Source organism: Schistocerca cancellata, chromosome 6 (genome assembly GCF_023864275.1).
Source record: "Schistocerca cancellata isolate TAMUIC-IGC-003103 chromosome 6, iqSchCanc2.1, whole genome shotgun sequence".
Taxonomy (NCBI): domain Eukaryota; kingdom Metazoa; phylum Arthropoda; class Insecta; order Orthoptera; family Acrididae; genus Schistocerca; species Schistocerca cancellata.
Window position 1 is genome coordinate 693386739 of NC_064631.1, and position 25580 is coordinate 693412318.

General features: G+C 43.8%; 1 protein-coding gene across 1 annotated transcript in view; it reads left to right on the forward strand.

The window, feature by feature from the left end:
- The window catches only part of LOC126191564 (neuronal acetylcholine receptor subunit alpha-10-like), a 253654-nt gene that overhangs the window by 63528 nt on the left and 164546 nt on the right, over window positions 1–25580 (forward strand). The window contains exon 2 of the mRNA XM_049932480.1: window positions 20075–20244. Coding sequence (XP_049788437.1) covers window positions 20075–20244 — 170 coding nt within the window. The remainder of the gene's footprint in view (window positions 1–20074; window positions 20245–25580) is intronic.

Below are 25580 nucleotides of genomic sequence, written 5' to 3' on the forward strand. Positions count from 1 at the left end.
AAAGAGCATCAATGGGAGCCGTGGAAGTCGGTAGTCGAACTCAGCTACAAACTGCGGTGTGAGACCAACAATAGCTCACAGTGTGGCAGGAGTCCAGGCAACACGGGGGTGAAACTCATACAGCGACTTCCGCAGCTGCCAGACCACTTGGAGTGCTGCAAGTTATCAGTCCACCTTCTCACTTTCTTGTTGGCTGAATATTAGTCTCCCATGTATGTTTTCGATTCGTAGTTAACGGAAGCTCGTTTCACCGTATTGGGCTTCTGATTACGACTTCTTATGTGTACTGCACTCTTTGAATTGCGTTGTAAATATGTTACTCGTATTCTGATTGATTCTACTCGCATCTGTTAATATTGGGTAGGTTAATTGATTTAATCTTCGGTTTTGTTTCACACAAAACAGAAGCTGGTTTCATCATATGATATTCTGTGGCCTTTTGTGTATTTGTTATTGCCTTCGAATCTCTGTGTCAACTGCCCGATTTAAGTGCATGCAAAGTGTATAGCTTTTATTCTGCTTTTTTTGTTCGCATCTGTTTTCCATACTTTCTCGCATTTAATGGAGAACTCCATGTTAGCAGGTTTTGAAAGTAATGGTATTCAAGTTTATTACATTTTGCAAGAAATGACTATGTAACTGCGCTTTGAATGTGTTACTTCTTGCCACAGAGTGTCATGCATTTCTCGGTGTTTTACTGAATATGAATGTAGACGTAAATGAGTATGCTTTGTATTCTTGGTGATTAGTGCATTCTTCCTTGCAAATGCTAAAAATGTGTCAGTAATCAGGTAAATGTTTCCATACGATATTAACAGGTACTACAAACAGTACATTTTAGCAGAAGTCGATGAAAATTTTGATGGCCACCATTAAATGCCGTAGTACGAAAAACGAACTCCTGTAACCTTTTGACCTTTTCAGAGATTAAGCTACAGGCCAAGTCAGCGATATAACTTGCTACCTATACCGTTTTTCTTTTAATATTTTCCGGCCCTTTGTGGCCGAGTGGTTCTAGGCGCTTCAGTCCGGAACAGCGCTGCTGCTACGGTCGCAGGTTCGAATCCTGCCTCGGGCATGGATGTGTGTGATGTCTTTAGGTTAGTTAGGTTTAAGTAGTTCTACGTCTATGGGACTGATGACTTCTGATGTTATGTCCCATAGTGCTCAGAGCCATTTGATTTTTTTAAATATTTGTTTTTATGAAAGTAAATCTGATTTGCTCTGCTTTTTCTGTCTTTGCTGTAGGCGGTTATTTTGTAGTATTAATGATTTAAAAAGAATATATGAATCAGTGCTTCTTAGTTAATCTCCTTTAGTAATAGTTAGACGTAATATAATTAAACTCTTCGGTCAATTTTATCGCAATTTCGGCCAACCAGAGAATATTGAATATCTTTGTTTTATTTGTTAGGACTTACTCAAGTTATAATTTGTAAGCAGTTTTTTATCTTGGTTTCATGAAATAGGTCGTTGAAGGTGAATTGCCCTCTCTGTTTATTGATTGGATAGCCACTGAATTGCTATTTATTTATTTAATGGGATAATAATAATTATTAAAAGGTGGCAATTTTATTTAAGCACTGTTTTTACTCTTCCGATTGTTGCGGGTCAGCGATAGTGCAATGCTGCTCGCTTTGGAGAATACACATTTTATAATTATTTGGTCCAGGAAACACTTTTGCGATCACGGTTGCGATTTAGACGGTATTCGTGTAATTGTACTGATTAAAAGTTATCGTTTCCGAACTGATTAAAAGTTATGTTTCCGAAAGACGCAGGTTCGATTAAAGCTGTGTGCACATTTGCGCGCATAATGAAAATATTCATAACACGTCGCGTAACAAAAAGAAACATGCGAATCACAACCGTGATCAAACGAAGAAAATATATGATAACATAAATGTTCTTCGCTGTTATCCAGGACAGGCTCAGATTAGACCTTGCAATTTTTAGTTATAGGAAATCACAAGACGTTACACTTTAGAGATATTTGTTTTGAATAACTTGTATTTACCTTCTCTCTCTCTCTCCTTTTTACATCCTTTATACCTTCACATCGATTAAGGAACTTTTCCTTCTCTACCGACCAGTAGAAGAACAAAATTCAGACTTAACAAAATGTCTTACATCGAATTATTACATGCTTAACCCTTAACAATCATACATCGTTTCATAGTACAAACAATGCTAATTTATTCCGTGCACTAGAAAGTCTTTGATACACTGAGCACAAAAATGAAAATAATAAAATTATAATTACATTTTTAATATCATGAATACTTCTTTAAATCATGAAAATAAGGTTTGATATCGTCGTAATATTAATTTTCATCGTTGTAGCACTACAAAGGGTAATTTATTTTCAACCAAATTTCTTTTTAGTTACTTTGCTTTGTTTTGTCTCTTTTATTTTAGATTTCAGCGCCGCCAATTTGATGTAAGTGAACGATTGTCAGCAAGAAATACAAGTCACCAGTGAATGAAAACATTCATCAACAAAAAGGACGAACAAAAGGCGGCCCCTGTGGCCGAGCGGTTCTAGGCGCTTCAGTCCGGAACCGCCCTGCTGCTACGGTCGCAGGTTCGAATCCTATCTCGGGCATGGATGTGTGTGATGTCTTTAGGTTAGTTATGTTGAAGTAGATCTAAGTTCTAGGGGACTGATGACCTCAGATGTTAAGTCCCATAGTGCTAGAGCCATTGGAATCTTTTTTTTTTTTTTTTTGACAAACAAAAAAAAACTTAGGTGGAGCTGATTGCACGATAGTCCTCGTCCTTATCTGCCTTTGCTATCTTCAAAATTGTGTGGATGAAGTTTTTCTGGAAGTCTGACGGTACGACACCAGTCTCATAGACTCTACACGCCAGCTTGAATAGTCATTTGGTTATGGAAATTCTAATGCAGGGTTGTCTATCCTTTCTGCATTATTCGGTCCCAGATCTTCCAGAGCACTTATAAATACTGACTCTAATACTGGATCCCCTATTTATTATACAGGGTGTTACAAAAAGGTACGGCCAAACTTTCAGGAAACATTCCTCACACACAAATAAAGAAAAGATGTTAGGTGGACATATGTCCGGAAACGCTTAATTTCCATGTTAGAGCTCATTTTAGTTTCGTCAGTATGTACTGTACTTCCTCGATTCACCGCCAGTTGGTCCAATTGAAGGAAGGTAATGTTGACTTCGATGCTTGTGTTGACATGCGACTCATTGCTGTACAGTACTAGCATCAAGCAGATCAGTACGTAGCATCAACAGGTTAGTGTTCATCACGAACGTGGTTTTTCAGTCAGTGCAATGTTTACAAATGCGGAGTTGGCCGATGCCCATTTGATGTATGGATTAGCACGGAGCAATAGCCGTGGTGCGGTACGTTTGTATCGAGACAGATTTCCAGAACGAAGGTGTCCCGACAGGAAGACGTTCGAATCAATTCATCGGCGTCTTGGGGAGCACGGAACATTCCAGGCTATGACTCGCGACTGGGGAAGACCTAGAACGACGAGGACACCTGCAATGGACGAGGCAATTCTTAGTGCAGTTGACGATAACCCTAATGTCAGCGTCAGGAGAAGTTGCTACTGTACAAGGTAACGTTGACCACGTCACTGTATGGAGAGTGCTACGGGAGAACCAGTTGTTTCCGCACCATGTACACCGTGTACAGGCACTATCAACAGCTGATTGTCCTCCACGGGTACACTTCTGCGAATGGTTCATCCAACAATGTGTCAATCTACATTTCAGTGCAAATGTTCTCTTTACGGATGAGGCTTCATTCCAGCGTGATCAAATTATAAATTTTCACAATCAACATGTGTGGGCTGACGAGAATCCGCACGCAATTGTGCAATCACGTCATCAACACAGATTTTCTGTGAACGTTTGGGCAGGCATTGTTGGTGATGTCTTCATTGGGCCCCATGTTCTTCCACCTACGCTCAATGGAGCACGTTATCATGATTTCATACGGGATACGCTACCTGTGCTGCTAGAACATGTGCCTTAACAAGTGCGACACAACATGTGGTTCATGTACGATGGAGCTCCTGCATATTTCAGTCGAAGTATTCGTACGCTTCTCAACAACATATTCGGTGACCGATGGATTGGTAGAGGCGGACCAATTCCACGGCCTCCACGCTCTCCTGACCTCAACCCTCTTGACTTTAATTTATGGGGGCATTTGAAACCTCTTGTCTACGCAACCCCGGTACCAAATGTAGAGACTCTTCGTACTTGTATCGTGGACGGCCGTGATACAATTCGCCATTCTCCAGGGCTGCATCAGCGCATCAGGGATTCCATGCGACGGAGGGTGGATGCAATTATCCTCGCTAACGGAGGACATTTTGAACATTTCCTGTAACAAAGTGTTTGAAGTCACACCGGTACGTTCTGTTGCTGTGTGTTTGCATTCCCTGATTAATGTGATTTGAAGAGAAGTAATAAAATGAGCTTTATCATGGTAAGTAAGCGTTTCCGGACACATGTCCACATAACATATTTTCTTTCTTTGTGTGTGAGGAATGTTTCCTGAAAGTTTGGCCGTACCTTTTTGTAACACCCTGTATATCGACTCCAATTTCTTCCTCTATGACGTCAATGGACAAGTCCTCCCCATCGTAGACTCTTTCCGCCCATCCGCGCTCTACTCTGCGCTTAACAATGGAATTCTTATTGCGCTCTTAATGTTATCACTCTTACGTTTGTCTTGACTTATTACATTCTGAATCAGTCCTCCCGACGGTCATTTCTTTCCGATTCCTTCACATTTTTCCTGCAGCTTTTTCGCCTTGACTGAGCTGCACTTCCTGTTTATTTCACTCCTGAAGAGGGGTAGCAGCCTTTTCAGTAGTTGCAAGGGCAACAGTCTGGATGATTGACTGATCTGGCCTTGTAACAATAACTAAAACGGCCCTGCTGTGCTGGTACTGCGAACGGCTGAAAGCAAGGGGAAACTACGGCCGTAATTTTTCCCGAGGGCATGCAGCTTTACTGTATGATTAAATGATGATGGCGTCCTCTTGGGTAAAATATTCCGGAGGTAAAATAGTCCCCCATTCGGATCTCCGGGCGGGGACTACTCAAGAGGATGTCATTATCAGCAGAAAGAAAACTGGCGTTCTACGGATCGGAGCTTGGAATGTCAGATCCCTTAATCGGGCAGGTAGGTTAGAAAATTTAAAAAGGGAAATGGATAGGTTAAGGTTAGATATAGTGGGAATTAGTGAAGTTCGGTGGCAGGAGGAACAAGACTTCTGGTCAGGCGACTACAGGGTCATAAACACAAAGTCAAATAGGGGTAATGCAGGAGTAGGTTTAATAATGAATAGGAAAATAGGAATGCGGGTAAGCTACTACAAACAGCATAGTGAACGCATTATTGTGGCCAAGATAGATACGAAGCCCACACCTACTACAGTAGTACAAGTTTATATGCCAACTAGCTCTGCAGATGACGAAGAAATTGAAGAAATGTATGATGAGATAAAAGAAATTATTCAGATAGTGAAGGGTGACGAAAATTTAATAGTCATGGGTGACTGGAATTCGAGTGTAGGAAAAGGGAGAGAAGGAAACGTAGAGGTGAATATGGATTGGGGCTAAGAAATGAAAGAGGAAGCCGCCTGATAGAATTTTGCACAGAGCACAACTTAATCATAGCTAACACTTGGTTTAAGAATCATGATAGAATGTTGTATACATGGAAGAACCCTGGAGATACTAAAAGGTATCAGATAGATTATATAATGGTAAGACAGAGATTTAGGAACCAGGTTTTAAATTGTAAGACATTTCCAGGGGCAGATGTGGACTCTGACCACAATCTATCGGTTATGACATGTAGATTAAAACTTAAGAAACTGCAAAAAGGTGGGAATTTAAGGAGATGGGACCTGGATAAACTGAAAGAACCAGAGGTTGTACAGAGTTTCAGGGAGAGCATAAGGGAACAATTGACAGGAATGGCGGAAAGAAATACAGTAGAAGAAGAATGGGTAGCTTTGAGGGATGAAGTAGTGAAGGCAGCAGAGGATCAAGTGGGTAGAAAGACAAGGGCTAGTAGAAATCCTCGGGTAACAGAAGAGATACAGAATTTACTTGATGAAAGGAGAAAATTCAAAAATGCAGTAAGTGAAGCAGGCAAAAAGGAATACAAACGTCTCAAAAATGAGATCGACAGGAAGTGCAAAATGGCTAATCAGGGATGGCTAGAGGACAAATGTAAGGATGTAGAGGCTTATCTCACTAGGGGTAAGATCGATACTGCCTATAGGATAATTAAAGAGACCTTTGGAGATAAGGGAACCACTTGTATGAACATCAAGAGCACAGATGGAAACCCAGTTCTAAGCAAAGAAGGGAAAGCAGAAAGGTTGAAGGAGTATATAGAGGGTCTATACAAGGGCGATGTACTTGAGGACAATATTATGGAAATGGAAGAGGATGTAGATGAAGATGAAATAGGAGATACGATACTGTGTGAAGAGTTTGACAGAGCACCGAAAGACCTGAGTCGAAACAAGGCCCTCGGAGTAGACAACATTCCATTGGAGCTACTGACGGCCTTGGGAGAGCCAGTCCTGACAAAACTCTACCATCTGGTGAGCAAGATGTATGAGACAGGCGAAATACCCTCAGACTTCAAGAAGAATATAATAATTCCAATCCCAAAGAAAGCAGGTGTTGACAGATGTGAAAATTACCGAACTATCAGTTTAATAAGCCACAGCTGCAAAATACTAACACGAATTCTTTACAGACGCATGATAAAACTAGTAGAAGCCGACCTCGGGGAAGATCAGTTTGGATTCCGTAGAAATACTGGAACACGTGAGGCAATACTGACCTTACGACTTATCTTAGAAGAAAGATTAAGGAAAGGCAAACCTACGTTTCTAGCATTTGTAGACTTAGAGAAAGCTTTTGACAATGTTGACTGGAATAATCTCTTTCAAATTCTAAAGGTGGCAGGGGTAAAATACAGGGAGCGAAAGACTATTTAGAATTTGTACAGAAACCAGGTGGCAGTTATAAGAGTCGAGGGACATGAAAGGGAAGCAGTGGTTGGGAAGGGAGTAAGACAGGGTGGTAGCCTCTCCCCGATGTTATTCAATCTGTGTATTGAGCAAGCAGTAAAGGAAACAAAAGAAAAATTCGGAGTAGGTATTAAAATCCATGGAGAAGAAATAAAAACTTTGAGGTTCGCCGATGACATTGTAATTCTGTCAGAGACAGCAAAGGACTTGGAAGAGCAGTTGAATGGAATGGATGGTGTCTTGAAGGGAAGATATAATATGAACATCAACAAAAGCAAAACGAGGATAATGGAATGTAGTCGAATTAAGTCGGGTGATGATGAGGGAATTCGATTAGGAAATGAGACACTTAAAGTAGTAAAGGAGTTTCGCTATTTGGGGAGCAATATTACTGATGATGGTCGAAGTAGAGAGGATATAGAATGTAGACCGGCAATGGCAAGGAAAGCGTTTCTGAAGAAGAAAAATTTGTTAACATCGAGTATAGATTTAAGTGTCAGGAAGCCATTTCTGAAAGTATTTGTATGGAGTGCAGCCTTGTATGGAAGTGGAACGTGGACGGTAAATAGTTTGGTCAAGAAGAGAATAGAAGCTTTTGATATGTGGTGCTACAGAAGAATGCTGAAGATTAGATGGGTAGATCACAAAACTAATGAGGAAGTATTGAATAGGATTGGGGAGAAGAGAAGTTTGTGGCACAACTTGACCAGAAGAAGGGATCGGTTGGTAGGATATGTTCTGAGGCATCAAGGGATCACCAGTTTAGTATTGGAGGGCAGCGTGGAGGGCAAAAATCGTAGAGGGAGACCAAGAGATGAATACACTAAGCAGATTCAGAAGGATGTAGGTTGCAGCAGGTACTGGGAGATGAAGAAGCTTTCACAGGATAGAGTAGCATGGAGAGCTGCATCAAACCAGTCTCAGGACTGAAGACCACAACAACAACAAGGGAACTATATTGCTATATTCCTGTCTTACACTGAACATTTTTTACATTTCCTTCTTTCCTCGAGCAACTGAAGTATTTCTTCTGTTACCGAAAGTTTGCAGTTACCTTTCTTGCTCTTACGTTTGACTATCCAACATCTGTGATTGCTCTTTTAGGGATGTCCACTCCACTTTAACTGAATTACCTAGTCTGGTATTCCTTATCGCAACATTCACATACTTAGCGAACTTCAAGCGTGTCTCATCGTTCCTCAGTATTTCACTTCCTTCGACACTATTTGACTGGACGGTTCTCTTAAATTTCAGACTACTCTTTATCACTATTAAATTATGAACTGAGTCTATACGTGCTCCTGGGTATGCCTCACAATCAAATATCTGATTTTCGAATCTGTCTGACCATGACGTAGTCCAGCTGGAATCTTCCAGCGTCTCCGTGTCTTTTCCAAGTAAATTTCCTCCTCTTTTGTTTCTTGAACAGATTATTCATTACCATCTGAAATTGATTGCAGAACTCAATCAGTCTTTCTTCTCCATTGTTCCTACTGCCAAGACCATATTCGCCCGTCACCCTTTCTGCTATTCCTTCCCTTACAACTGTGTACGAATCCCCATGATTATTAGGTTGTCACCTCTCTTAACATACTGAACCACTAGATCAATATCATCATATATTTTCCCTGTCGCCTCATCCTCTGCATATGACGGTGGCATATATTCTTGATCTACCGTTTGGATTGCTGTCGAATGTGATGAGACAACCCTATCACTGAACTGTTCACGGGAGATCACCTCCATCCCAATTCATATTCATATCGAATGTTAGATCCGTTATATTGTTTTCTGTAGCTGTTAATATCACCATTTACTCGTCTTTCCATTTCACTTCACCGACCACCACTATATCTACATTGAGCCGTTGCATTCCTTTTTAGGATTTTCATACTATCCTCCTACGTTCAAACTTCTGACATTCAGAGCTCCGAGTTACACCATCGTTGATTTTTCGATCTTTTTCTCACCTCCCTCTTGGCGGTCTCGTGCCGAAGATCCGAGTGGGTGACTAGTCTGTAATCTGTTGGCAAAGGGGAGATCATCATGATACTTTTTCAATTACATGTGCTGCGGACACACATTGTGTGTCTTTAGTGCAGTGTTTTCCATTGCCTTCTGCATCTTCATGCCGATGGTCACTGCTGATTCTTCGGCCTTTAACAGGTGGTTTGCCACACCAAGGCCAAGCGAATGTCCTGAACCTCGGTCCTTTCCTCTTTCCTGCCCAACAAGGGCACTGGCAGAACAAAGGTGACTTTCTATGCCGGAAGTGTTCGGGCGCCATAGCCGACTTGCTGAAGACTTTTACTCAAAACTTAAGCAATGGCTTGCTTAAAAAGACGCTACCCTTAATTTCGTTTCTTTTTTTGTGTCTTCATGATATGTTTAGCGCAATATTTGGAAATATTTTGAATTCAGCCCATACAAGTGTTATACAATACACTGAAGCTATTTGGCAGACACTGTTAATTTTTAAAACTAGCTGTAAAACTTGTTGACGGTTAAGCCCTACTTCGTCGCTTGTGCGCCATCTTGTATCTTGAAACAGAAGAAAAGTATTCTCACATGGAACACGTGATATTTGCAAATGAACTGAGTTTCTGTAATGTTTCCACGATTTAACCTTTCTTGAAAATGGAAATTTTTGTTGGTCCCCAGTAGCTGCTGTTTCAAAATGTTTTTAAATCTGTTTTTTAGCTAATGTTTCTACTTAATATGGCTTCACTTACTGAATATTATCCTATTGTAGAGTAATAATGCAACAAATAGTCTGCTAAATACAGTGTTGACAGTATTTTCTCGACTGCAACACTTTTCAGTTACAATAGAAAACGTTTTCTGCCGTATATGACCATTTTTTCACATATGGAAAACTTTCCAGAGTAACTTTTGTAACTCCAGAAAAAGACTAAAACACACAGAAAGTGAATATTCCAATTTAAGAATGGATTAGAAAATGATTAAACTTCTGCTACAGAATTGGCTAGAAGGGAAAGCCTAAAATGTGTTCGATGGTACACCACTGTCCACTACAGGGTACTAATCTGAGTATTTTGAGACGAGAGAAAAATGATCAGAGTTGTATATGTAAGAACTTTATCTTGAATGAACTGAGTGTGTCACACACTTGTTTCCAAACGGCTTATATTTCATTACAAATAACGCCATATCGGTGGCACTGCTTTGAAAACCAATACGCAATCTACTGGGGTGTGGCCACGGTGGAGTTACCGATAGCGGCCACAGGTGGAGCAGTTTTCGTTACATGAAATTGCAGACAGGAGTCTAACCTCCACTGTTACAGGGTGTACCGTAGTGCCCAGAGCTGAACGGATCTAAGTTTCACGACAGGCTTCATCGTAATTGAAAGCAGTTTACTGCCGGGGACACAACATACAAGAAACCAACGTTGAGGTTGTTAAGGTTCTCAATAAAAAAAGCTGTACATGCAGTGTAATATGAGGAGGCGGTGTTGGACTGTCTTGGAGAATATTCATCAATAAGTACACATTCACGAGCCCTTGAATCGCACACTTCGAAGAACACGGTATGGAGACGACGTAGAGGACAGCCAAGACACTCCTATACTAATCGACGAATGAAAGAAATGGGGTAAATGGTTTTTAACCCATAAATCAGTTCCGGCGCAGTACTGAACTTCCTACCGTTTATATTTTTCACTTATGGTGTCTCCCTCAACAATAGAGGTGTTTTTAATTGCCGCAGTAGTCGCGTATGGAGTGTTTAGATTTCTTATATCACGCTCTTCTCCCATCAGCAGCAACGATTTTCAAACTGTTAGTTAAAATTGTACCACATCAGCTAGTATGATGTAACTTGCTGCAAAACCGTTCGTACAGCACATGTTAATAAGTCTTAGTCACGATTGGTTGGGGACTGTACATCTTGTCGTCTGCGGGAGTATGTGGTTCCAACACGTCCGTGCGCCGGCCGGAGTGGGCGAGCGGTTCTAGGCGTTACAGTTTGGAACCGCGCGACCGCTACGGTCGCAGGTTCGAATCCTGCCTCGGGCATGTATGTGTGTGATGTCTTTAGGTTAGTTAGCTTTAAGTAGTTCTAAGTTCTAGGGGACTGATGACCTCAGATGTTAAGTCCCATAGTGCTCAGAGCCATTTAAACCAAGTGAGTGCACTACGCCACTTCGACATTAACGTCATTGCGCACCTGCACATCAGATATAATTATCGTTCCATTTGAAGTGGAGGTACAGTCCTATAATCAGCATTGTCTCCGCATCTCATTTCTACAAATGTAAGAAATCCAAATAGAAATATACGATATTCTTTCTTCTCGTCCGTACAGCTGGAATCACGACTGGAAAACGACGCAGGAATGTATGGCTAGTAGCTCTACAGCGGATCTAACTTATTAACGAAATTAAAGATCAGAGATGCCATTTCAGGTCTCACTAACCTCAATAACGTGCGACTCTTTGCGGATACGACTACAAACAGTGCACATTGTGTGCAGTCCGTGCCGCTACACGCATTATCGATGAATCAGTTCATAGGGAAAGCACATGAACCGGAGCTTGGAGACGCAATTCTAACCTAGCGCGACGATAACACACCCGGGCGCCGACTCAACTCTGACTGAAATGTGCACAGGTTAGCTTCAAAAAGGGCAAGGTTTCTCCCTCGTAAATGATCGGAAATGTTCGGCGGATTCCTGGTAGCAATGCCAGTCGTTTCGAAAATTTAAATGTTTACCTCATTGTTTTACATATAATGAGTCATCAAAAACTTTTCATTTGACAGCGTTGCTACAGATTATATGCAACCCAGTGCCATTCCAATGCGGGTACATACAGGGTGTTTCAAAACTGACCGGTATATTTGAAACGGCAATAAAAACTAAACGAGCAGCGATAGAAATACACCGTTTGTTGCAATATGCTTGGGACAACAGTATATTTTCAGGCGGACAAACTTTCGAAATTACAGTAGTTACAATTTTCAACAACAGATGGCGCTGCAAGTGATGTGAAAGATATAGAAGACAACGCAGTCTGTGGGTGCGCCATTCTATACGTCATCTTTCCGCTGTAAGCGTGTGCTGTTCACAACGTGCAAGTGTGCTGTAGACAACATGGTTTATTCCTTAGAACAGAGGATTTTTCTGGTGTTAGAATTCCACCGCCTAGAACACAGTGTTGTTGCAACAAGACGAAGTTTTCAACGGAGGTTTAATGTAACCAAAGGACCGAAAAGCGATACAGTAAAGGATCTGTTTGAAAAATTTCAACGGACTGGGAACGTGACGGATGAACGTTCTGGAAAGGTAGGGCGACCGCGTACGGCAACCACAGAGGGCAACGCGCAGCTAGTGCAGCAGGTGATCCGACAGCGGCCTCGGGTTTCCGTTCGCCGTGTTGCAGCTGCGGTCCAAATGACGCCAACGTCCACGTGTCGTCTCATGCGCCAGAGTTTACACCTCTATCCATACAAAATTCAAACGCGGCAAACCCTCAGCGCCGCTACCATTGCAGCACGAGAGACATTCGCTAACGATATAGTGCACAGGATTGATGACGGCGATATGCATGTGGGCAGCATTTGGTTTATTGACGAAGCTTATTTTTACCTGGAGGGCTTCGTCAATAAACAGAACTGGCGCATATGGGGAACCGAAAAGCCCCATGTTGCAGTCCCATCGTCCCTGCATCCTCAAAAAGTACTGTTTGGGCCGCCATTTCTTCCAAAGGAATCATTGGCCCATTTTTCAGATCCGAAACGATTACTGCATCACGCTATCTGGACATTCTTCGTGAATTTGTGGCGGTACAAACTGCCTTAGACGACACTGCGAACACCTCGTGGTGTATGCAAGACGGTGCCTGGCCACATCGCACGGCCGACGTCTTTAATTTCCTGAATGAATATTTCGATGATCGTGTGATTGCTTTGGGCTATCCGAAACATACAGGAGGCGGCGTGGATTGGCCTCCCTATTCGCCAGACATGAACCCCTGTGACTTCTTTCTGTGGGGACACTTGAAAGACCAGGTGTACCGCCAGAACCCAGAAACAATTGAACAGCTGAAGCAGTACATCTCATCTGCATGTGAAGCCATTCCGCCAGACACGTTGTCAAAGGTTTCGGGTAATTTCATTCAGAGACTACGCCATATTATTGCTACGCATGGTGGATATGTGGAAAATATCGTACTATAGAGTTTCCCAGACCGCAGCGCCATCTGTTGTTGAAAATTGTAACTACTGCAATTTCGAAAGTTTGTCTGCCTGAAAATGTACTGTTGTCCCAAGCATATTGCAACAAACGGTGTATTTCTATCGCTGCTCGTTTAGTTTTTATTGCCGTTTCAAATATACCGGTCAATTTTGAAACACCCTGTAAGTACTGACAAGTGATAACCTTCCTTTTGCCCTCTTAATTCATCATCATAGTCTTTCTGTAACTGTTTACAAGAAAAATTTCTGGTGGGGTGCTCCTTTACTGAAACACGTCTGCCTCTTATCCCACAAGAAAAAGTTTCCGGCTTAATTTTTTCCTTCTGTAAAGAAACTGAAGTACGTGTGACGTGACCAGAAATATCACGTAGTGGTGAGGTGCTGAGTGGCTGGATCGCAGCTGTCTGTCTCACTGTACATCAGCAACATCTGTCAGCCTCTGGTAGCTGAATGGTCAGTGTGACGGATTGTCAATCCTCTGAGCCCGGGTTTGATTCCCGGCGGAGTCGGGGAATTTTCTCCGCCCAGGGACTGGGTGTTGTGCTGTCATCATCATCATCATCATCATCATCATCATCATCATATCATCCTCATCGACTGCAGGTCGCCGAAGTGGCGTGAAATTGAAAGACCGGCACCTGGCGAACGGCTTGTCCGATGGGGGGCCCCAGCCATAAGATTAAATAAATAAACCAGGAATGACTGTCGTCATTTTGCACAGCTGCCGTGGACTTAAGTTGCTGCTATGTGGTTTGAGTTGATTATACACTCCTGGAAATTGAAATAAGAACGCCGTGAATTCATTGTCCCAGGAAGGGGAAACTATATTGACACATTCCTGGGGTCAGATACATCACATGATCACACTGACAGAACCACAGGCACATAGACACAGGCAACAGAGCATGCACAATGTCGGCACTAGTACAGTGTATATCCACCTTTCGCAGCAATGCAGGCCGCTATTCTCCCATGGAGACGATCGTAGAGATGCTGGATGTAGTCCTGTGGAACGGCTTGCCATGCCATTTCCACCTGGCGCCTCAGTTGGACCAGCGTTCGTGCTGGACGTGCAGACCGCGTGAGACGACGCTTCATCCAGTCCCAAACATGCTCAATGGGGGACAGATCCGGAGATCTTGCTGGCCAGGGTAGTTGACTTACACCTTCTAGAGCACGTTGTGTGGCACGGGATACATGCGGACGTGCATTGTCCTGTTGGAACAGCAAGTTCCCTTGCCGGTCTAGGAATGGTAGAACGATGGGTTCGATGACGGTTTGGATGTACCGTGCACTATTCAGTGTCCCCTCGACGATCACCAGTGGTGTACGGCCAGTGTAGGAGATCACTCCCCACACCATGATGCCGGGTGTTGGCCCTGTGTGCCTCGGTCGTATGCAGTCCTGATTGTGGCGCTCACCTGCACGGCGCCAAACACGCATACGACCATCATTGGCACCAAGGCAGAAGCGACTCTCATCGCTGAAGACGACACGTCTCCATTCGTCCCTCCATTCACGCCTGTCGCGACACCACTGGAGGCGGGCTGCACGATGTTGGGGCGTGAGCGGAAGACGGCCTAACGGTGTGCGGGACCGTAGCCCAGCTTCATGGAGACGGTTGCGAATGGTCCTCGCCGATACCCCAGGAGCAACAGTGTCCCTAATTTGCTGGGAAGTGGCGGTGCGGTCCCCTACGGCACTGCGTAGGATCCTACGGTCTTGGCGTGCATCCGTGCGTCGCTGCGGTCCGGTCCCAGGTCGACGGGCACGTGCACCTTCCGCCGACCACTGGCGACAACATCGATGTACTGTGGAGACCTCACGCCCCACGTGTTGAGCAATTCGGCGATACGTCCACCCGGCCTCCCGCATGCCCACTATACGCCCTCGCTCAAAGTCCGTCAACTGCACATACGGTTCACGTCCACGCTGTCGCGGCATGCTACCAGTGTTAAAGACTGCGATGGAGCTCCGTATGCCACGGCAAACTGGCTGACACTGACGGCGGCGGTGCACAAATGCTGCGCAGCTAGCGCCATTCGACGGCCAACACCGCGGTTCCTGGTGTGTCCGCTGTGCCGTGCGTGTGATCATTGCTTGTACAGCCCTCTCGCAGTGTCCGGAGCAAGTATGGTGGGTCTGACACACCGGTGTCAATGTGTTCTTTTTTCCATTTCCAGGAGTGTACAAACTAAATACAAAGTATTTATTCCCGAGTTCCAGTTCTATACGACAAAGTCTTGAGCTTAGGCAACACTCGACATAGGTTTCCAGAATAATGTAATTGTTAGTGCTACACTATAAACCACAAAACAATACTTGGAAAGCTGTACAGAACTTTCATAGTTTACCATTCGATTCACCTTTTTCATACGGTGCTTGCTAACAGACGATACAATATTTGATTTGATGACAGAAAAGCCAATGCAGAAATCAGAAGAACTGTATGCGACAAGATAAAATACCAGTAACAGCAAAGAATGTTCAAGATGTATTCAAATAATCAGCAAATTGCCCACAGTGCCAGACATTTTCTTCATGCAGATTATTTTTCACTCTGTTTACGACATTGTACATTTCAATAGGTTGAATATTTACACATTCCAAAAATTATACACTGACAGTGAGACTAAATCCTTTAAGTAGTGAAGTGTGTGTGAGCGTTCGATATCGGCACGACGATGACGTAAAGAGTTGCTAAAACGTACTTTTCCAGATAATGGCGTTATCTTAAACGATCTCTACCACGAAAGTAACTTTGTGAGTATACTATTAAGAAAGTGGCAACAAGCAACAGTGCCTATAGAGTACTGTTGTTTAGCAAATGGGACCCAAGCAATCTTTTTCTCAAACGAGCATTCACTGGCTTGTGTTTCTCTGTATCAAAATATGTCTGGCAAACGTGAACAGATTTGCTCGCAAGGAAACTTGATGTCGTCTTTAACAAAACATGTCGCATAATAATTGCTGCATGCAGGTCCTACCTTGTACAGCGGGCGACGATGAGTTCGAGAAAACAATGAGAAATTCAAGCAGACCTTTGATTAAAAGCGTGTCTCGTTTGGAGCTAAGAAGGGCATAACTAAATTTAAGGAGGGCTCTCATGCAACAGTTCACCATAAAACCTCCAAGCTGGTACCTATTTGGAAGGAGTGAGGGTCCTGTCCTTTTAAACTTCCATTAAAGACGTGAAGAATGCTCAGTTGGCTTCGAGCAAGTACAGTGACCGTGAAGACCAGTCTACCAACGTGGATGAGAAGGATGACGACATGCTTCTGTGGAAATGTAATGAAACTTCGCACATACGTGTTCGACAGTCTCTCTAGCATCCCTGTCGGTTGCATCATTTCCCTCTTTTCAGTTCTGAGTGCATGGTGATCACATAAAGATGCGGAGAAAATAGTGTCTGCCGCCAAGTATGAGGTCCTGGTGAGAGATTTCGCCTGATGTTATGCAGCTCACATTACTGAACTGTCATACGGTTCCTACTTCGTGACAATTTTCGGTCGCAATCTGCAGGGGCAATGAAAATGCTCCTGCAGAGTTTTCGATGGGAAGTGTTGCGGCGCGGCACGTTACTTTTTACCGTCCTGTTAGTGTCCAGCAATGTTCACTTGTCTAGCTAAAAGCTGTAGCAGAAAATACTAGACCACTACTGTCTATTGCGGGTCGCAACGTACATAGAATTGTCTGGTAAACGGGATGTGGCTAGCTACTGAAATAAAAGTTTTAACTTGGCAATGTAAATTTTCAGGTGTATTTTTACGATAAAGATCACAGTTAATACTGCCAAGTCCGTACTAAGTGGCAACACAATGTAAAGTTCACACGCACACCACCATCACACACGTAGCCAGTTTATGGTATTTACACCCGTTACCGAAGTTAATTGAGTTCACCGGATCGTTTAATGCTCGCTCAAATGTTGTGCACTCTGCTCTACACGTAATACCTGTTCCAGTCTTAGATCGCACAACACGCCACGCGGTTTTAACTAACAGTCAAAAGCAATAATTTTGATATTCCGTCCGAAATCCCACACGACTTCCACTATACCGTTCACCTAAATACACTTTGTACTACTTCGCGAACTCGTAATTAGCATTTTTCCGCGATTTTACAGTACTTTCGTCGGAGCTGCTTTCAATGAGATGTTACTAGTTCGAACCCTCAGCCCCGACCACCAAAGGCTTTTTTCCCAGCATAGATTGGCGCGAGCCTGCATTTTTCTGATTGGCTGATATCACAAACAGCAAATCGGGTTGCAGTATAATCCCGCGCCAACCCGAGCTTTACTTCAATGACCAATCATAGTAAAACATTCCTTTCTATGGCAATTGCTAAATAAATAAATTTAGAAAAGTATCAAATATAAAGTTACTCCTTCTGAAATTACCGATTAATTTGTGTTCTACTCACGATTTATTAGTACCATAAACTGACTGCTCATTTAATTATAGTAAATCCCCTGTATAGTTTAACTGGTACTTCGTGAATAAACAAAACAATTTTCATTTACTTCTTCTTTACTCATACAACACTCACACTGCCAATTACTACACGTATAAAACAATAATAATTATGCAAATACATTAAATATTAGTCAAAGATAACTTTACAACATTGTTTTGACTACGACTGCTAGCACTGTCCGTCAACTGCTGACCTCTGCCGCCTACTAGTAGAACTACGTGCAGCTCTGTAACTCAGGTCCATGTCAGCTGGTGACATCTGTCGATGACTCATGCCTATAACGATATCGTCCTAACAAGTGACAAGAGAGATGCGAAGCCGCTACGCCTCAGTGTTTGATCACCTGCACTACAGCCGGTAGTTGGCTCCCTCTGTGTTTCATCTCTGCTCACATTAACTACTGGCTGTCAAGACAACATTTTCGCACAGTTAACGAGCTACAGACGACCGTAAAGAATTGGCGGGAAGCACAGGCGGCTACCTTTTATGACGAGTTTATTGGAAAGTTGGTATAACTGTGCGACAGATGTCTTAGCTGGAGCGGCGACTATGTAGAGAAGTAGCTGGAAGGTGGAGCCAATTGTCGCAAATAAAACATTCCTGATTTTCGATGTACACTACTGGCTATTAAAATTGCTACACCAAGAAGAAATGCAGATGGTAACCGGGTATTCATTGCACAAATATATTATACTAGAACTGACATGTGATAACATTTTCACGCAATTTGGGTGCATATATCCTGAGAATTCAGTACCCAGAACAACCACCTCTGGCCGTAATAACGGCCTTGATACGCCTGGGCATTGAGTCAAACAAAGCTTGGATGGCGTGTACAGGTACAGCTGCTCATGCAGCTTCAACACGATACCACAGTTCATCAAGAGTAGTAACTGGCGTATTGTGACGAGCCAGTTGCTTGGCCACCATTGACCACACATTTTCAATTGGTGAGAGATCTGGAGAATGTGCTGGCCAGGGCAGCAGTCGAACATTTTCTGTATCCAGAAAGGCCCGTACAGGACCTGCAACATGCGGTCGTGCATTATCCTGCTGAAATGTAGGGTTTCACAGGGATCGAATGAAGGGTAGAGCCACGGGTCGCAAGACATTCGAAATGTAACGTCCACTGTTCAAAGTGCTGTCAATGCGAACAAGAGGTGACCGAGACGTGTAACCAATGGCACCGCATATCATCACGCCAGGTGATAACGCTAGTATGTCGATGACGAATACACGCTTCCAATGTGCGTTCACAGCGATGTTGCCAAACACGGATGTGACCATCATCATGCTGTAAACAGAACCTGGATTCATCCGAAGACATGACGTTTTGCCATTCGTGCACCCAGGTTCATCGTTGAGTACACCATCGCAGGCGCTCATTTCTATGATGCAGCATCAAGGGTAACCGCAGCCATGGTCTCCGAGCTGATAGTCCATGCTGTTGCAAACGTCGTCGAACTGTTCGTGCAGATGGTTGTTGTCTTGCAAACGTCGCCATCTGTTGAATCAAGGATCGAGACGTGGCTGCACGATCCGTTACAGCAATGCGGATAAGATGCCTGTCATCTCGACTGCTAGTGATACGAGGCCGTTGGGATCCATCACGGCGTTCCGTATTACCCTCCTGAACCCACCGATTCCATATTCTGCTAACAATCATTGGATCTCGACCAACGCGAGCAGCAATGTCGCGATATGATAAACCGCAATCGCGATAAGCTAGAATCCGACCTTTATCAAAGTCGGAAACGTGATGGTACGCATTTCTCCTCCTTACACGAGGCATCACAACAAACTTTCACCAGGCAACGCCGGTCAACTGCTGTTTGTGTATCAGAAATCGGTCGGAAACTTTCCTCATGTCAGCACGTTGTAGGTGTCGGCACCGGCGCCAACCTTGTGCGAATGCTCTGGAAAGCTAATCATTTGCATATCGCAGCATCTTCTTCCTGTCGGCTAAATTTCGCGTCTGTAGCACGTCATCTTCGTGGTGTAGCAATTTTAATGGCCAGTAGTGTAGTTTCCATTTCGCTACTGATCGGAACTTACTTTCTGGACAAGCATTGTATTTGAACTAAATTGCTTCTTCATTCTGGCCTTTTATAATCTACGGGAAGCAAAAAAATATGCAAATGAGGTAGCCGAATAATGCGTCGAAAAACTATAAAAAAAGAAAAAGAGTTTGATCCTTTTCTATTTTGACTCCAGAGTTTATAGAGAAGTATCGGGAAGGAGGCCCTGGGCTCTGGGACTTTCTTCCACCTACATCGACTGTCTCCCACCTGGTGGCTGACCTACGACCCCTGACCTTCCTTCCCTCTGCAGGCGGCCAACAGCCCTCGTGCCCGGCAGCTCCCGGACCTGGTGGGCGGAACGCGGCGCAGCGCCTGCACCATGACCTCTTCTGCGGCTACGAGACGGCCGTGCTGCCCATCGCCGACGTCAACAAGAACATAGAGGTCTCCATCAACGTCTGGCTGCACAGCATCGATATCGTACGTACACTCCCCACATATAACAACTCACCACTCTTGCATTTCGTACTTTGTCGGGAAAGGGATTATACAGCGCTTTGAGGACATGACGCTGAGGCCCGAATAATGTATTGACCCTTTTACCTCACCAGCCATTTCAGTGACTGCTGGGCTCCAGTTCGCAGAAGGTAAACTAACAGGCATATCCAAACATATTGTAAACACGGACTGTCGCGTATGCACTGAGGTGGCAAAAGTCATGGGTACCTCCTAATATCGTGTCGGACTTCCTTTTTCCTGGCGTAGTGCAGTAACTCTATGTGGCGTGGACCCGACAAGTCGTTGCAGAAATACTGAGCCACACCGCCTCTACACCTGTCCATAATGCGTCCACTTCAAAGAACAGTCTGTAACAACTGACAAGAGGTGCACAAGTCACACACAATCCTAAAAACAGATAGTTAACAGCACCTCCATGTCTAATAAGAGCTTAAAGCTAGGTACCTCTTCAAGGGACCTAAGCTTTCCGTTAAGAGGAAGCGCGCAGTCTGGATGGAAGTATCTTAATTGTGGTCCCTCTCTTTTGAGCCCAACCCGACGGATACCTACGGTAGATCGGGGAAAACCACCGTTTAGGCTGTGTTGCTGGCGGGACCGGAAGGTGCTAACTGCCACACCACGTATCATTGTAAGTCTCACTGGCTCAGTGTGAACTGTTTGTACAACCAACCTACACAGTCTATACCTCTACCTCCACTACGCTAATAACTTCTGATCTGAAGCTTAAAGTTAGGCACCTTTTCAAGGGACCTACGCCTCCTGGTAAGAGGCAGCGCACGGCCTGGATGGAAGGACCTTAATTGTGGTTCCTCTCTTTTGAGCCCAACCCGACGGATACCTATGGTAGATAGGGGAAAACCACCGTTCAGGCTGTGTTGCTGGCGGGACCGGAAAGTGCTAACTGCCACACCACGTATCACTATAAGTCTCATTGGCTCAGCGTGAATTGTTTGTACAACCAACCTACACAGCCTATACCTCTACCTCCACTACACTAATAACTTCTGATCTGAAGCTTAAAGTTAGGCACCTCTTCAAGGGACCTACGCCTTCTGGTAAGAGGCGGCCCACGGCCTGGATGGAAGTATCTTAATTGTGGTTCCTCTCTTTTGAGCCCAATCCGACGGATACCTATGGTAGATCGGGGAAAACCACCGTTCAGGTCGTGTTGTCGGCGGAACCGAGAGGTGCTTGCGCCTAATGTACGCTACTAGGAGCCTTGTAGGCTCAACACAAACCGTTAGCGTCATTACCTTTATTACTATTACCACAAGAACCCTTTCATTAGCAAGCACGAAATCAGATACCTCTCTATTGTACATCGTAAATAGTTTAGCACGCTGGACATGGAGGTTTTAGTCTTAGTTTCTAGCTTTAACGTACCCTAATCTCTTCTAGTTAAGTTAGTTTTTAGGATGGTAGATGTTAAAAGCATGGTGAGCGATGGCCAGCGTCTTGAGGGTCATTCCAAGACCCGGGCCGCCGCCCACAACCAAGTGACGTGCAATATTATACCTATCCCTTTTCTATTCAATTCTCTTCCTTCCTTCATTCTAAATATTTAATTTCGTTTTGTTTATTAATATCTCACTTGATTTTGTATTAGTTATAAGTTTTTATAATGTTGCACAAAAAAAAGATATCAAATGGATCCAAACAAATAGAGCCCGTCTCCACGTGGCGGGACACGGGCAACGGTGTGACTGGGGACGGGAGCCGGAGTGGTGTTACTTTCAGTCACACTGGACCTCGGACCCAGTCACAGCGGCTAAGTGGCAACATACGACCCACCATAAGATATTAGACGGTAGGTCATAAAAAATATTTAGCTAGTGAAAAAAAAGTGTCCATAATTGCGAAGGCGTTACCAGTGCAGGATTTTGTGCACGAACTGATCTCTAGATTACCTCCCATAAATGCCCGATGTCGGGCAATCTGATCAGCCAAATCATTCACTCTAACTGTCGAGAATGTCCATCAACCCAGTCGTGAACAATTGTGTCCTGGTGACAATTTCGTAGATGTTTGGGAACACGTTGTTTGGGAACACGAAGTCAGTGGTCTCCAGGTAGCCGGATACAACCATTTCCAGTCAATGACCTGCTCAGCTGGACCAGAGGACACAATCCATACGATCTAAACACAACCCATAGTGTTAACGATCCACCAGCAGCCTTGTTGACAATTTGTGTCCATGGCTTCGTGGGGTCTGCGCCACCCTCGAACCCTACCATCAGCTCTTACCAATTGTAAGCGGAACTCCCTTGACCGACCCACAATTTTCAAGTCGCCTAGCGCCCAACCGATATAGTCACGAGCCCAGAAGAGGCGCTGTAGGTGATGATATGCTGTTGACAAAGGCACTCGTGTCAGTCGTCTGCTACCGTAGCCCAGTAACGCCTACTTTTGGCGCACTGTCCTAAAGAATACGTTCATCGTAAGACCCACATTGATGTCCGCGTTTATTTCACGCGGTCTTGCTTGTCTGTTATCACTGACAACCCTACGTAAACGACGCTGATCTCGGCCGTTAAGTGAAGCCCGTCGGCCACTGCTTGGTCTGTGGTGAGAGGTAATGACTCAAGGCTCGGCACACTCTTAACACCGTTCTCGGAATACCGAATTTCGCAACGATTCCCGGAACTGAATGCCTCATGTATCTAGCTCCAACTACCATTCCACATTCAAATTCTGTTAATTGACGTCGTGCGGCCATCATATTCATGTTGGACGCCCTTTTACATTAGTTATCTGAGTACAAATGGCAGCTCCGCTAGTACACTGCCCTTTTATACCTTGTGTACGCGTTACTATCACCATCTTTATGTGTGCATATTGCTGTCCCTTGACTTTTTCACCTCACAGAAAACTGTATAGCGGTTGAAACGTCCCCTTAGAAAAATTATAAATGACTGTGCTTAAACTGACACACAATATTTTTAGCGCAACGCAATCTGACTTTTAATAATCCCTACAAAAGAATGGCCCTGACTAACAGTAACCTATACCTTTCATGAATCACTTACCTCACAAAAATCTTCATTACTCGAATTACTGCAATACAGCGAGCGCCAATACTGCCAGCTAAATGAAAGATTCTAACTACTGAAGTCACTAACTACTGATAGGCATAGTTAGCAAATGAAAAATTTTAATAAAGAACAAACAATGTATTTACCTTAATAGTGTTCCAAAGTCATAATATATATATATCAATTCATGACATCCAGTCTTATAAATTTACTGTCTCTGATGGACACATGTCCACATCATCCGCTCTCAAAACTCCGCCATCTCTCTCCCCACATCCACCACTGCTGGAGCTCACCTCCAACTGCGCAACGCTACGTGCTGTTAACAGCCAACTGCCCAACACTACAGTAACGACTATTTCAACAATGCCCACCAGCCACAGACTGCAGACAGCACAGCCAGTGATTTTCATACAGAGCGCTACGTGGAGTTACCAATATAAAAACCTAAACAGCCTACTTACATAGCCACCATGCTACCCACAAAAAATTTTACAAAAATATTTTGAACACTGGACAATACATATTTGTTAAAATTTTTCATAATTACAATAACAAAGATATCCAATGCACACACTTATTGATACACTATTGGTCAAAAGCAAAGATTTTCTCACAGTCCATAAAGACAGTCCTGATCATTCATCACAGTATTAATTACAATTTTATGCACAAAGTCTGAGCAGTAAAAGAAAATGCACACGGAAGTAGTGAATTTCCATGCAGTTTTGAAGAAGTAGTGTTGTCCTTCCAATGGAAAGACAGTGCTGACTCTTGACATGCAGACAGGTAATGGGCCACAACAGAGCAAACCCACAGCAGAGTCAGTCAAAGTTGAAGAATATTGGTAGGTAGGTCATCACAGAGCAGACCCACTGTAGTCCTGGTAGAGATTATGATATTGGTGGGCCACCAGAGGCGCAGATCCACTGCAGTCCTTGTAGAGACGGCCAGCAGCCATAGTGGCGACTGTGCAGATGCACAATCACCATCGAAGGGTCTTGTGGCAGGGTCGACATATGAAACGTCCCCTTAGAAAAATTATAAATGACTGTGTTTAAACTGACACACAATATTTTTAGCGCAACGCAGTCTGACTTTTAATAATCCCTACAAAAGAATGGCCCTGACTAATAATAACCTATACCTTTCATGAATCACTTACCACACACAAAACCTTCATTACTCGAACTACTGCAATACAGCGAGCGCCAATACTGCCAGCTAAATGAAAGATTCTAACTACTGAAGTCACTAACTACTGATAGGCATAGTTAGCAAATGAAAGATTTTGATAAAAGACAAACAATATATTTACCTTAATAGTGTTCAAAAGTCATAATATATATATTAGTTCATGACATCCAGTCTTATAAATTTACTGTCTCTGATGGACACACGTCCAGATCATCCGCTCTCAAAACTCCGCCATCTCTCTCCCCACATCCTCCACTGCTGGCGGCTCACCTCCAACTGCGCAACGGTACGCGCTGTTCACGTCCAGCTGCCCAACACTACAATAGCGACTATTTCAACAATGCCCACCAGCCACAGACTGCACATAGCGCTAGCCAGTGATTTTCATACAGAGCGCTACGTGGCGTTACCAATATAAAAACCTAAACAGCCTACTTACACAGTTTGTGAAGATGACGCTGAGCCCCAGATTGTGTAGTGACCTTCTTACCTAGCAGCCATTTCAATCACCGCTGGGCCCCTGTTCGCTGAAGGTAAGATGGTTCAAATGGCTCTGATCACTATGGAGCTTAACTTCTGAGGTCATCAGTCCCCTAGAACTTAGAACTACTTAAACCTAACTAACCTAAGGACATCACACGCACCCATGCCCGAGGCAGGATTCGAACCTGCGTCCATAGCGGTCGCGCGGTTCCAGACTGTAGCGCCTAGAACCGCTTGGCCACCCCGGCCGGCGCTGAAGGTAAGAATGATATCCATAAGTATTCTAAATATGGATGTACGTATACAGGATGGCCCACTTAAACGTTTCAGTGCCATTATCTCTGGAACAACAATAGACAGCGAAAACCGACTTTCACAGGTATGAAAATAAGGCAGGGGATCATGAAAGTAAATACTGTGAAACATTCTAAAACGTAAGCATTTTCAATGCAAACTTATGTATTTTTATGAACAGCCCGTATTATTCGTTACAAAATCAATAAAATCACAATACGAATCGCGTTGGTTGCATCGCAGTACGTCAGTTATATCACGAGAAATTGCAAAGCGAGTTGACGCTTGAAA